General features: G+C 39.8%; 1 protein-coding gene across 3 annotated transcripts in view; it reads right to left on the bottom strand.

Moving 5' to 3' along the window:
• Positions 1-2,055: 2,055 nt before the first annotated feature.
• LOC136241408 (mitochondrial import receptor subunit TOM70-like) overlaps positions 2,056-15,864 on the bottom strand; it is a 47,421-nt gene continuing 33,612 nt past the window's right edge. For all 3 annotated transcript variants that reach the window (XM_066032605.1, XM_066032601.1, XM_066032615.1), the window contains 9 exons: positions 3,672-3,777; positions 3,567-3,625; positions 3,420-3,522; positions 3,251-3,375; positions 3,072-3,206; positions 2,801-3,016; positions 2,513-2,610; positions 2,343-2,465; positions 2,056-2,294 (listed from right to left, as the gene is read on the bottom strand). In XM_066032605.1, the coding sequence (XP_065888677.1) occupies positions 2,117-2,294; positions 2,343-2,465; positions 2,513-2,610; positions 2,801-3,016; positions 3,072-3,206; positions 3,251-3,375; positions 3,420-3,522; positions 3,567-3,625; positions 3,672-3,777 (1,143 nt within the window). In that variant the 3' untranslated portion in view covers positions 2,056-2,116. The remainder of the gene's footprint in view (positions 2,295-2,342; positions 2,466-2,512; positions 2,611-2,800; positions 3,017-3,071; positions 3,207-3,250; positions 3,376-3,419; positions 3,523-3,566; positions 3,626-3,671; positions 3,778-15,864) is intronic.

The following is a 15,864-nucleotide window of genomic DNA, read 5'->3' on the forward strand; positions in this document are numbered from 1 at the left end:
TAAAGAGAGTCTTTACGAGGCCGCCGCAAGTAATCGATACACAGAATAGATATCAAGTCTCATGTGCGTGTCTCGCTGGGTAACAATGTGTACCTGTTTGTTGTTGAGCGTGTAACTATCTACTGGAGAACTGCAACTCTGGATGAACCGCTTCGAAATTCGGTCAGTTCTTCGACAGCACAGTGACTCGTTTCAATTGAAGGCGCGCTCGATTCTTGAACGAGTATTTCTTCTCCCACATCATGGAAGGCATTTATTGAGATGCTTCTACTGACGATGTTGGCTGAAAGCAAGGCTCCCAGCAATCTTCATGGACACGCTAATAACTCTTCTCTTCGCTCTTCTCGAGACGGACTCGTCCGCACTACTCAAGAGGCTATTGGATACGCAGACATGTGCTACAAGTATGGCTTGTGTAGTACCAATAATGTAAATATCGGATCCGTGCTGTCAACTAAAAAAAATATTTTCACATTAACACTTTGAAAAAATACGAAAAAGTACGGTGATATCCTGGTCGCTCTACGCGCTCATTTAACATAGGTCTATTCAGCGTTGGATACTCTCCCTCCCTACTATTATTAACTCTTGGTACCACTTTAGGCAGTATGTTCCAAATGGCCATGATCCTGTATGCACTCAATTCCATCACACTGATAACATAATAATAAGTTTCTACCAGAGCTACCAGTAACATCCACATGCACAGCCTACCTTGGAGCTAAATAAGCTTAAGGGAGTAACATCCACATGCACAGTCTACCGTGGAGCTAAATAAGCTTAAGGGAGTAACATCCACATGCACAGTCTACCGTGGAGCTAAATAAGCTTAAGGGAGTAACATCCACATGCACAGTCTACCGTGGAGCTAAATAAGCTTAAGGGAGTAACATCCACATGCACAGTCTACCGTGGAGCTAAATAAACTTAAGGGAGTAACATCCACATGTACAGCCTACCGTGGAGCTAAATAAACTTAAGGCAGTAACATCCACATGCACAGCCTACCGTGGAGCTAAATAAGCTTAAGGGAGTAACATCCACATGCACAGCCTACCTTGGGGCCAAATGGTGACCAAACAATATGACAGAAATCCTAAATTGTTAGCTCATACAGCAACTGAAGTAGTCTAGAGGAAGCAAGCTTAATCTGATTCACAAGAAAATTTACCTTCTAATAGTACAAAAGGACTTGTAGACTCTTGTTTATCAGAAATGACTGTTGTATTAGAGTATTTCAGCAGAGCTCTATAATAAATGTATGGTCTTTCAGTTATCTGAACAATTCATTTATACAAACGCTTTTGTGACCATTGCCTGATGGGTGTTCAGATAACCGAGGGTCTACTGTAATCCAAATGAGCAGGCCAAGAGGTATGTTGATAGAGTTCATACATTTTGGCTAGTCATTGTAATAAAAATTAACACAAAAGAGCAGGGGCCCTACCCTATTGAATGACCCCTCTTCAAGGTGCAAAAATAACACAAACGTGAAGTTTGTGCTGACTTGATAGCACTGCTGACACTGTAATAACAGGAAAATAATGGAAGAATACGGAATGGAATATTTAGGCAACTTGTTGTGTTCTGATAGTTAGAAAAAGAAACTTTCTCAGCCATGATCATAAGTGAGCACTGTCAGGTAGCTACAACCCTTTTCAAAGATCTTAGAAAAAGGCACAAATGGTCAGACATCACATTGTGTATTACATGGTGTCACAATAGCAAGAGGCTTGTAACAATCTGGAAAAGTAGCTGATGAAAAACAAAGCCATACAAATGACAAGGTTTTAACAAACTTCGTGGGAATGCATCAAACCCTTCCTTATGACTATCCTGATGAGAAATGCTTGAGCACCAGCCTGCAGAATTTTAATAATTACACAGTATTTCAGAAACACGTGATACTTTTAATGTCCTACATCATTACTGCTAAAATGGATGAAATTTGACCATCTATTATTACTTTCAGAAGAGCGTATCCCTTTCTCTATACAATATGTAGTTTACACTAACTAAAACACAGTACAAAGATAACTTCAACACCTCAACCCATTCCTGAATGAGTCCCTACTTCATTAATACATAGCAACATTGTATCATTACAAACACATTATTAGACAGTTGTCATTGCGGCAGTGCTCATCACTTCGAGAGGATCAATATTGAGGTCTTCACAAACTTGTTGTTGTAGTTGAGCTAATTCCCTCACACTGTAGGCTTGTAACAGATCAGTGTCCGTGTGACTGACTTCTATGGCTTTATCCAGCATCTCTATGGCCTTAGTGAGGTTCCTAATTCAGCCAATAGAAAACTAGTATCCTAGCCACACCCCTAGTTACCTCTGCATCTCCAATGACCCCAGGGTCATATAAACAAGCATACAGTGAGGGTCAACATCCAGTCCCTTAGCAACTGTGTCCAAGGCAGTAACCAGGTCCTTCCTCACCATTAAGTGTAGTAATCTATGAGGATAATGTGAGATGTCATTGTCACCATGGAAACAACCTACCCCAGGTACACATAAGTACTAGCAATGTTTGGTTGAAGACTAATGGCTTTCTCATAAAGCTTCATCGCCTCGTCAACCTGCATACAGTCTTGTAGCATCTAGAAGTGGATATGATACCATTTAAGGTACTAAAAGACGACATGATAACATGTAAAGTACTAGAAAGGAATATGATCCACTAGATAAGATTGAAACTTTGGTTTTTCTCTCTAGATAACAAAGAAGTCATAAAGAAGTTGGGTTTACACTTAGTGGGTCATATGATAAAGGGTTAAGGCTGGGTGATACCTGAGCATACATGACAAACACTTCAGATTTCTGTGGGAACTTCCTAGTAGCATCAATGAACAGTTGTCGTGACGATTCTATGGACTGGGTGAACCGGAACTTCATATAGGCAAGGTTGGTGATGACATTGTGATAATCCGGAGCATGATGATATGCCTTCTCTAACAGTTCCATTGCTTGCATCATTCCCTGAGGAGTACCTGTCAACATTGACACCTGTAGTGTATATAATTATGAAACAAATGTCGTCATGGAGATGTACAGTACACACCTTGGCCATCAACAGGAAGGTATCTCCATAGTAACGGTCTAACTCTAATGCACGCTTGCATTCCAGTTGAGCTTGGTCAGTTTCCATGGAATCACAGTATATGTAGCATCGTTGTAATCTTGCATTTATCCGTAACTATGGGAAACATGCTAAAATGGCATGCCTATCAACACACCCACCTCCTTGTCGACATCTGACATGTCAGCAACTCTGTTGAGATCTTGCAAAGCTTCTTCTCGGTGTTGCCATAGAAACTGCATCTCTCCACGTAGCAACAGTGCCATGGCAATCAGTTCAGGATAATCTGTGCAAGGTCACATGATCTTGTTAGGGATCACATGATCTCACCTGATTCTGACTCTATGGCTTCTGAACACAGTGGAATGATGTTGCCATAGTTACCAGCATGGAATTCCCTGACAGCTGTAATTAATAGCTGCAGGGACTTCCCCTATAGGCAGATCACATAATGCATGATATTTAATAAGAACACACCTCATCATTTTGATCACATGACTGATATTTGTCCAAAAGCTCCTGCTCATTAACATACCCTAGCAACAATAAATCACCATAGCAACAATACACTCAATTACTCACCATGGTAACAGAATGAATCATGGTAGTTCATGGCATACGTGTATGACAAGTTCTGCAACTTCTTCCCATCAGGATAATCTTGTTTGATCTGCTCCATTACCAGCACCTGCAGCACAAATTGACACTTTGGCATTGTCACATTGTCAACCACAAATTGACACCTTGCCATTGTCACATAAATGGGACACAAAGGAGTCAGTAGAAATTCCACTGAATATATAACTGTGCAAAATCACTGGAAGCAATGCAGGTAATACTGAAGGCACTTTTCAGCTGTTTATTCCTAACCAATACTTCCAAGGTGCCATGAAGGTATTGTGAGGTAGCTGGTTTTTGGGTGATAATTGGCCAGCAAAAACCCAAACGGGGCGGTCACTTAAACTTCATTCAGCCTTCTAGCAGGATTGATGCATACAAATTCAGTTTCTTTCCTAATATCAAACAGTTATGGAATATTTTACAAATTATGTGGTCTCAGCACTATTGCTTGATATTTTAAAAGTGTTACTGATAAATAAATTACATCACATGTGACCCAGTCTGGCTTATCATCAAAATTTCACAATTTAAAACTCTATACTGTTTAACACAACATACAGAAACTGTATGTCAGTGTCCTCCTGCTAACCCTAACCCTAACCCTAACACATTCCATTAGTTTGCTATTAGCCAAAAATGAAATTGCCTGTTCATTGAAAACTTTTACTAATCTCTGTTTATTGTCAAATACTTCATGTAAGACAAATCTTTTGTTCCGTTTATCCCAGATGAAGCAACATTGGTAAGCCGAATGTGCTTTGTTTTCATTTAGATGGTTAATCGTTTGTACGAAAGGTTGTTTTACAAACCATACCATCTAATTGGAGTAGTGACATTTGCTTGTGTCTACAACCAATTGTTATCAATCATGTGTAGGTGTTGCAAAGAGAAGCAGAGAGCATTAAGAGAATGACCTTTGCAGGTAAATGTATGATTTATTTAATGCCCATAACAGTTTAGACGCCTAGGCGTGTGGCAAACACCTCTTACAGGCCTGGTTCTACTCTCTGTATTTACTGTACTCCAATTAAATAAAGTTTATACTGTTATAAAACATAAAATTCAATAAATATTTAAAAATATTACAATGTCCTCCTGTCATATCTAAATAGAAAGTCCGATGGCTCTCATACATTATATGTTATGTAGTACGTATAATGTTGCACTGATCATCAGCCAACTAACTGGAATCGGGCCAATAATAGGGTTTTGCCGATTATCGGAATCGGTCAAGTGATTATGCCAATGTTTACTCTGCGCATGCGTAAACACACATGTATGTTCTAGAACTTTCTTATGCCATTATCACGCATTGGAGTTCAGGTTCGTGTGTCAATTCTGTATGTCGAATATGATTACCGGAAATGGCAGCATCCAAGAAGAAATCAGCAATATGGTCTTATTTTACAATTAAACAAGATGCTCACTTTGCGGAGTGTAACACTTGTAAAGCTGAAGTTTCACGAGGAGGAAAGAACAGTAGACTTTTAACACAACAAATATTGTGAATCATCTCAAAGCGAAACACGTCAATGAATACAAAAAGTATGAAGCAGAAAAGGTTGTCGAAGTAGACTTCCGAATCACAGGAGCCAAGCAGGAAGCAACAGTTACTGGAGGATTGTTGCGGCAGTACTAGTTTAAAGAAATGGGGTCCATGTGCACAGAAAGTAACAAAGAAAATCAGCGAGATGATTGCATTAGACAACCATCCGTTTTCTTTAGTGGAGGATGTTGGATTTCTTTGCCTTATGCAGCAATTAGAGCTTCGTTATTCAGTGCCAAGCAGGAAGTATGTTACAGAAGTTGTCATCCCCAGAATAGCAGTTGGACTTATGAATGAGGTACAAAAGCTACTGAAAGAGGTAGTGTGGTTTAGTTTTACCACTGATATTTGGTCCACTGGTGTTAGCAGTAATAGCCTGTTAAGCCTTACAGCACACTGGTTTTCTGATTTGTTTGAAAGATCGGCTGTGCTTCATGCAGGGCCAATTCACGGATCACACACAGGTGAGGTACTGTGTGAGCATTACAAGAGAATGTTAGCTAAATGGAAAATTAAAGAGAGTCAAGTACATCTGATGGTAAGGGATAATGCTGCAAACATGATTAAGGCTATGAAGGATGGATCATTTTCAGACCTCGGCTGTTTTGTGCACACGCTGCAGCTAATTGTGCATGATGGGGTGCTTCACAAAAGATTGTAATAGATACTGTTGTTAGTGCTCGCCGTATTGTTAGCCATTTCAAACGTTCACCATTAGCATATGGTCAACTAAAAGAAATACAGGAAAATTTACAGCTGCCTGTACATTGTCTAAAGCGTGACGAGCCAACTCATTGGAATAGTACCCTTTACATGTTGCAGGTGCTTATTGAACAGAAGATGGCATTGGCTGCCAATGCTAGTGAGTATTGTGATATTGTGCCACTCAGTTGGATATAGCTACAAAAGTAGATCAAGTGTTGGGCATGGTTGAGGAAATGACCAGATCTATCTGTACTGATGCAGCATCTGTATTCTTAATCATTCTATTTATTAGAGCTTTCCGATTGTCACTTGAACAGGCTCATGATGATCATATGATGATGACGATAGAGGTGTGAAGACAATGAAAAAGGACATGCTTGCCTCACTAAACAGATGCTACAAAGATATTGAATTGCACAAGGAATTGGCTATTGCTACTTTACTAGATCCCCGATTCAAGGACAAGTTGTTTTACTGATAATGAGGCAAGGAGCAAGGCTTGCAAGATGCTTGATGAGTGTATTGCTGAAGATTTAGAAGAGGAGACACAAATCTAAGAACCTTTACCAAAGCACCCAAGGCCAGCTATTTTAAAGCGCTATACAGAATTTCTTGAGCAATCAGAAGTTACGGTGACAGGCAGCTCTTCTGTGACAGAAATGGAATGATACCTCAGAGAATCTCTGATTGATTTTCATCGATCCAACACATTTATCTGGTGGAAGGAAAATAAGCATCGATTTGTGCAGTTATCTCAGTTAGCAAGACATTATCTCTCAGCTCAACCAATGTCAGTTGTGTTTGAGAGACTATTTCAGTTGCAGGAGATATTTATGATGAAAAGCGTAACCGGCTGGCACCAGAGGGAGCAGATGTTACTATTTAAAAACAAAAACTTTCAGTTGGTAAAGGCCAGTACAACTATGGTGATGACTAGTGGTCAGTATTTATGGCTTGTGTTGTGAATCATCTAACTTGTTTTATTGTCTAGTGTAAGTGTATGATTACCTAACATTAGTTTATATTGTTTTCACCTACCTCTTTATAACTGATAAATCATGTAACATGTATACACATGTAACAGAATACAGTCATTTAGAGTTCCCTCAATAATCGGATCGGTTATCGGAATCAGCTTTAACCCTTAAACGCTCATGAAACTTTTGGGGAATGCGTGTTTACAAATTTCACGTATTCATGGTGACATTAGGTGGGATAGCTCAACTCCTTTAGCCTAAAACTACACAATGATCAAAATTCTATTCACTGGGCTACTTGGGGAAGGTTAAATAAACACTGAAACAGTGGAGACTCACTTGTTATGAAGCAAAGAACAACGGTGATCAGTGTTATCGATCAACCAAGCGTGTTTAACTTTGATTGTGGATTTAATCATGTGAGCTTTGTATGGCCTAATGCAAAATTTAATGCTGAAGCGAACAAACCTTCTTTTGGAAGTCGATCGGAACAACCACCATCAAGTTATGGGTCATTTTATAAAGGTATGTAAAGGTTTTGCGTGTTTATTTAATGAAAAGTTGATTACACGGCGAGTTGTGGAATCATGCCTTAGCACAAAGGGGAAAGCCCTAGGTATCATTGTAACGCTTATTACATTACAAGTAGAATGAAGTAAATTGCGTAGCCATAGGAGGTATGCTTCGAAAGTTATAGCACTTTGTTTACAGCCATGCGTATTTGCCTATATATAGACTTATACGCGTTTAAGTGTTAATCAAAATTGAAGTATCGGCTAATCAGATAATCAGCTAAATCTCTTATCGGTGCAACACTATTACTGTACGTGCAGGACATAGTGTAATGGAAACCGCATTACAATTCATGTAGCTATGTTGCAGATATACGGATGACACTTTTAAAGAACATGAGGCTGCCTGATGCCATCCTGCAAATGATGTGAGCATACACTCTAACAGCAGAGCTGTGTGTAGCTACATAAGCAAAGACAACTGTAATATTGTACTACCTGTCCATACCTATAATTATATCTACCACAATAGGTGCCAACTATATTATGTGGTGTTAGTACAGTACATGTCATGTAGGCCATACATGTAATAATACAGTACATGTCATGTAGGTCATACATGTAATAGTACAGTACATGTCATGTAGGTCATACATGTAATAGTACAGTACATGTCATGTAGGCCATACATGTAATAGTACAGTACATGTCATGTAGGTCATACATGTAATAGTACAGTACATGTCATGTAGGTCATACATGTAATAGTACAGTACATGTCATGTAGGTCATACATGTAATAGTACAGTACATGTCATGTAGGTCATACATGTAATAATACAATACATGTCATGTAGGCCATACATGTAATAGTACAGTACATGTCATGTAGGTCATACATGTAATAGTACAGTACATGTCATGTAGGTCATACATGTAATAGTACAGTACATGTCATGTAGGTCACACATGTAATAATACAGTACATGTCATGTAGGTCATACATGTAATAGTACAGTACATGTCATGTAGGTCACACATGTAATAGTACAGTACATGTCATGTAGGTCACACATGTAATAGTACAGTACATGTCATGTAGGTCATACATGTAATAGTACAGTACATGTCATGTAGGTCATACATGTAATAATACAGTACATGTCATGTAGGTCATACATGTAATAGTACAGTACATGTCATGTAGGTCACACATGTAATAGTACAGTACATGTCATGTAGGTCATACATGTAATAGTACAGTACATGTCATGTAGGTCATACATGTAATAGTACAGTACATGTCATGTAGGTCATACATGTAATAGTACAGTACATGTCATGTAGGTCATACATGTAATAGTACAGTACATGTCATGTAGGTCATACATGTAATAGTACAGTACATGTCATGTAGGTCATACATGTAATAGTACAGTACATGTCATGTAGGTCACACATGTAATAGTACAGTACATGTCATGTAGGTCACACATGTAATAGTACAGTACATGTCATGTAGGTCATACATGTAATAGTACAGTACATGTCATGTAGGTCACACATGTAATAGTACAGTACATGTCATGTAGGTCATACATGTAACAGTACAGTACATGTCATGTAGGTCACACATGTAATAGTACAGTACATGTCATGTAGGTCATACATGTAATAATACAGTACATGTCATGTAGGTCACACATGTAATAGTACAGTACATGTCATGTAGGTCATACATGTAACAGTACAGTACATGTCATGTAGGTCACACATGTAATAGTACAGTACATGTCATGTAGGTCATACATGTAATAGTACAGTACATGTCATGTAGGTCACACATGTAATAGTACAGTACATGTCATGTAGGTCATACATGTAATAGTACAGTACATGTCATGTAGGCCATACATGTAATAGTACAGTACATGTCATGTAGGTCACACATGTAATAGTACAGTACATGTCATGTAGGTCACACATGTAATAGTACAGTACATGTCATGTAGGTCATACATGTAATAGTACACTAAATATTTTTAATTTAAAAATGAATATGCAATAAAATGTAGTGAAACAAGAGATGAATGATGGTATTACAGCATAGCTCGGTGGGAAAGTCCCTACTTTGGCATTGAGAAAAATTATAGTTAATGTGCCAAAGTAGGGATTTTCCCATCGAACTATGTTGTAATACCATCATTCATCTCTTGTTTCACTACTGTTTATTGCATAGATCCCTACTTCATTTTTAAATTAACAATTCTTTAAAATACTAGTTTGTTTAGTTTTTTTTTGTTGTAGCACAGCTAGTTACAGTGTAACTTGTGAGCTAGCTATTAAGTTCCTATAAAGCTTATTAAAGTATGTACTGTGCCAAAATTGGAAGCACATAGGCCCGTAGTAGCGTGCATAGCTTACCTTTGATCGTAGTGGCAATGGCACTCAGATCTACGATCTGTCTCAGTACGATGGTCCGCGTTCTATTTACCCGGGCCGGAAGTTGTTCAAACGAACAGACCCTTTCAGTTGTCTGGAGCTTAGTCTCGACTAACAGGATGAAGTAATACAATTTCCACTCAAGTACTATCCAATCACTTGCCGATCTCGCCGTCTGGCACTGAGTGGCTGAGTCAGTGTGTTCAGAGGAACAAGCCGTTGAGTATCACTCCGTCTATTAGTACCAAATCTCTTCATTGATTATAGTCCAGGCGTTGGCTCGAAGTGACAACTCAGCAGCCTTAATGTTTCACGTGCAACACCTGAAATTATAAGTGTCCCGTTCTTTCAGCAATATAAGCGCTTTCTGAAATAATTTTGTGGTGTCTACAGAAAAGTGTTGATACGGAAAACTAACACCTCGGTATTATTTTGATGCTTGAAGAAGACAACCAACCTGATTGAAGATAAAAGGAAAGACAAGGCGCACAGTGCGTACACTTGTCGGAACCCCAAAAGGTACATCCCACTGGTGAATTTGTTGTTGTGTCGTAAAATGGTGACCGTGTGGTGCTTCGTTTGGGCTCTAGGCTTGTGATTGTGGTCAGTGAGTGAGTGAGACGAAATTTCAAGTTGTGGAGATTTAAAAAAAAAATTCTATATCCGGTCACCGGCAAGTGTTTTCTTGTTTTTAATGCTGTAGTTCATGTTAGATGGACTAATATTATTTCATAAAGGTGATTTTTGTGGCGTAAGATGTCTCTAGAATGATCGGAATTTTAGGCAGCGCGGGTCATTTTTGGGGGAATCTCTACTTAACCAGTACTACCATACTGTTTGATATAAGATTCTACATGACATTTAACCTATTGACAACAAGAGATGAATTTGTATTACATTAAGTAGGATAGTGTTGGGTGGTATGGCATTTTTGATCCCAGTATTCGGTATTGAGAAAATACCCTGGTATCCAGTATTTCACGGTATCCTGGCAGTCACGACTTTCATGAGGTGAAGGAAACCTGTACAATCAACGACACGATCTGGGCGTAGATCACGTACGATAAACTCTACCACTGCTCCAGTTAATTCTTGTGCTCGTTTTGAACCGGGTACCAATAGGTTTACAGTTGGCTTCTGATAGTAGGCGTCAATCTTCTGCTGTCCTGAACTACCTGCTTCATCGCCCTCCGTGAGTACTTCAAATTCAGCACGATGATGAATCCGCAAATGATTTATTAAATTAGTAGTCCCACCCGAGTGTGCTACTTCCTTCATACACAGATTGCAGACCGCTTTACTTCCAATAACTATCCTCCCAGATGAATCATCTCTGCGAAATCCAAAATGCATCCACACGGGAGCTTTGTGAGAGTCTGGCGTTACTATATCGAGCGGTAAACTATGTCTTTCTTCATCTGAATCTCCGCTATCATCCATTTGTCACTTGTTGGTTATAACAGTACTGATCAATAATTATTAAAGCGGAAGTTGGTGTATGCGCATGCGCTTATTACAACTGAATACCGGTTATAATTTCTTGAACACAATAACCTGCTAAATTCCACTGTAACCGGTATATAACTGGTTTTTTAACACCGATTCGCAACTCTATTCACTACACTACCTCCTCACCTCCTCACCCTTTACTACACTACCTCCTCATCCTTTACTACACTCCCTCCTCACCCTTTACTACACTACCTCCTCACCCTTTACTACACTACCTCCTCATCCTTTACTACACTACCTCCTCATCCTTTACTACACTCCCTCCTCACCCTTTACTACACTACCTCCTCACCCTTTACTACACTACCTCCTCATCCTTTACTACACTACCTCCTCACCCTTTACTACACTACCTCCTCACCCTTTACTACACTCCCTCCTCACCCTTTACTACACTCCCTCCTCATCCTTTACTACACTACCTCCTCACCCTTTACTACACTACCTCCTCATCCTTTACTACACTACCTCCTCACCCTTTACTACACTACCTCCTCACCCTTTACTACACTACCTCCTCACCCTTTACTACACTACCTCCTCACCCTTTACTACACTCCCTCCTCACCCTTTACTACACTCCCTCCTCATCCTTTACTACACTACCTCCTCACCCTTTACTACACTACCTCCTCATCCTTTACTACACTACCTCCTCACCCTTTACTACACTACCTCCTCATCCTTTACTACACTCCCTCCTCATCCTTTACTACACTACCTCCTCACCCTTTACTACACTACCTCCTCACCCTTTACTACACTACCTCCTCACCCTTTACTACACTCCCTCCTCACCCTTTACTACACTCCCTCCTCACCCTTTACTACACTACCTCCTCACCCTTTACTACACTACCTCCTCACCCTTTACTACACTCCCTCCTCACCCTTTACTACACTCCCTCCTCATCCTTTACTACACTACCTCCTCACCCTTTACTACACTACCTCCTCATCCTTTACTACACTACCTCCTCACCCTTTACTACACTACCTCCTCATCCTTTACTACACTCCCTCCTCATCCTTTACTACACTACCTCCTCACCCTTTACTACACTACCTCCTCACCCTTTACTACACTACCTCCTCACCCTTTACTACACTCCCTCCTCACCCTTTACTACACTCCCTCCTCATCCTTTACTACACTACCTCCTCATCCTTTACTACACTACCTCCTCACCCTTTACTACACTACCTCCTCACCCTTTACTACACTACCTCCTCACCCTTTACTACACTCCCTCCTCACCCTTTACTACACTACCTCCTCACCCTTTACTACACTACCTCCTCATCCTTTACTACACTACCTCCTCACCCTTTACTACACTACCTCCTCATCCTTTACTACACTACCTCCTCACCCTTTACTACACTACCTCCTCATCCTTTACTACACTACCTCCTCACCCTTTACTACACTACCTCCTCATCCTTTACTACACTACCTCCTCATCCTTTACTACACTCCCTCCTCATTCTTTACTACACTACCTCCTCACCCTTTACTACACTACCTCCTCACCCTTTACTACACTACCTCCTCACCCTTTACTACACTACCTCCTCACCCTTTACTACACTACCTCCTCACCCTTTACTACACTACCTCCTCATCCTTTACTACACTCCCTCCTCATTCTTTACTACACTACCTCCTCACCCTTTACTACACTACCTCCTCATCCTTTACTACACTACCTCCTCATCCTTTACTACACTCCCTCCTCATTCTTTACTACACTACCTCCTCACCCTTTACTACACTACCTCCTCATCCTTTACTACACTACCTCCTCACCCTTTACTACACTACCTCCTCACCCTTTACTACACTACCTCCTCACCCTTTACTACACTACCTCCTCATCCTTTACTACACTCCCTCCTCATTCTTTACTACACTACCTCCTCACCCTTTACTACACTACCTCCTCATCCTTTACTACACTACCTCCTCACCCTTTACTACACTACCTCCTCATCCTTTACTACACTCCCTCCTCATCCTTTACTACACTCCCTCCTCATTCTTTACTACACTCCCTCCTCACCCTTTACTACACTACCTCCTCACCCTTTACTACACTACCTCCTCATCCTTTACTACACTACCTCCTCATCCTTTACTACACTACCTCCTCACCCTTTACTACACTACCTCCTCATCCTTTACTACACTACCTCCTCACCCTTTACTACACTACCTCCTCATCCTTTACTACACTACCTCCTCACCCTTTACTACACTACCTCCTCACCCTTTACTACACTACCTCCTCACCCTTTACTACACTACCTCCTCATCCTTTACTACACTCCCTCCTCATCCTTTACTACACTCCCTCCTCATTCTTTACTACACTCCCTCCTCACCCTTTACTACACTACCTCCTCACCCTTTACTACACTACCTCCTCATCCTTTACTACACTACCTCCTCACCCTTTACTACACTACCTCCTCATCCTTTACTACACTACCTCCTCATCCTTTACTACACTCCCTCCTCACCCTTTATTACACTCCCTCCTCACTCTTTACTACACTACCTCCTCATCCTTTACTACACTACAACCTTAACCTATTGTCATCACCTTTGTACAGTAAAGTTAGCTACTATTATAACATGCAAAAGCCCTTAGGAACACAGTAATTTACCCCGAAAACTCGTAAATTTTAAGAAAATTGTACATTCTATTACTTAGTAAGTTTGTAGCACTAACAGAAAGTACATTATATATGGGGAAATTTGCCAACAAACAGCGCTATCTAATTTATAAGTGTGTAGAACCATTTTGAAGCAACAAGGCAATTTCTTAACATAGGTGACGATATGTATCCTTCGTGACACAATCTTTAAAATTGCCTTGTTTTGTTTCATTTAAAACGCGTCATCACATAATCTTGTGTATCACTTTAATCCTCTCTAAATAGAGATCACTCTAAACTTCATTTCAATTTAATCGGACAATCAGAGAAGAAGCTATGGAGCGATTTCTACAAGATGTTGTGTAAATTTTAGATAGATTATAAGTTCTTCTTTTAACTAGCGTAGTTTTACATAATATATTGGCCTTGTATATATATATAAAATGGCCTTAGTTCTAATCCCGTAGCTTCAATTGCTACAGAGTTTAAGCTATTTGTTTACTCTAGGATGTACATGTACGACAGTGGGCTTTCGCGTTAATTAATATTTGGACGTATGCTGGTCCTCAAAGGATTAATAAATTAATAAATAAGGAGAAAAAAAAATGAAACTGGTACCAAGTGAGAGAGTGAAGCGAAAAGTTATACAGGTAGTCAAGCATGAAAAGAGCACATGTGTTACCAAAAAAAGGCTGTCAAAATGAAAAAAACAGTTGTGACAATAAAGGCTGTTGAATGGAAAAAAAGTTGTACAGTAGGACCTCCATTATCCAAACACCTGTGTGCCAGTTCAATCATAAAAGTGTTCAGATAAGTGAACTTGTTCAGATAAATGAAGCCCATTCATTAATATAGAGTTCTGTTCAACTACTCTAATAGAACGTTCACCTAATGACAAAATATTCTAATAGAGCAGTCACTTATACTGTTTGGATAGTTGAGGTCCCACTGTAACATAAAGGTCTGGCTAAACAGAAAAACAAAGAAACACAACTGGGATTTGATCTCACAGTTTCAAATTTCATGCTCTACCACATGGACTAAACGTAACTTGTAGTTAGAGTAACTTGTGGTTCAAGCGTCTTTAAAAGTTGTTGATAAAGGCATGGGCATGCTTAAGTTGGTATACACTTGAGGTTTGCATGCAGATTATAGAAAGAATCCAAGCTAGTTTTGCTCTACACCCTCACATCTAACTGACATATGGCAGCAGTTAAGCCTCTTTTAACAATATTTTGACCAAGCCAGATGGTGAGCACTTCATGAGGCACAAAATGCGCCCATATGTACAGTAGTTAGCAAGATAGCTGACTGACCTGAATGGAATGTAGATTAAAAAAACCATCCTAGAGACACCTCATGCGACGAAAATTACCTTTATGGAATCATATTAGTCCATCTAACATCAAATACAGCATTAAAAACAACTTACAGGTGGCTAGATTTAGAATTATAAGTCTCCAAAACTCAAATTTTTGCCTGACCATAGTCGCAAGGCTGGAGGCCAAATGGAAGTGTCTTATCTTCAATCAGGCTGGTGTCTTCTTCTTGATGCAATGAACGATATCAAGGTGTTAATTTTCCCTATCAACACTTTCCTTGAGCAGCATATTTAGATGCTACAAATTAAGTGCTTACACTCTGTAGATACCTGTAACTTCATGACAGTTTCAAGACAACGCCCATTTGTGGTCTTGGTTGATTGAGCACAAGGACCATACCTCTTTATGTACTTGATCGTGATGACCAAACCCCATTATTATTGGTGAAAATATGAAATAGTAACACACCCCTGCATG

The sequence above is a fragment of the Dysidea avara genome, chromosome 1, assembly GCF_963678975.1.
Source record: "Dysidea avara chromosome 1, odDysAvar1.4, whole genome shotgun sequence".
In the NCBI taxonomy this organism is placed as follows: domain Eukaryota; kingdom Metazoa; phylum Porifera; class Demospongiae; order Dictyoceratida; family Dysideidae; genus Dysidea; species Dysidea avara.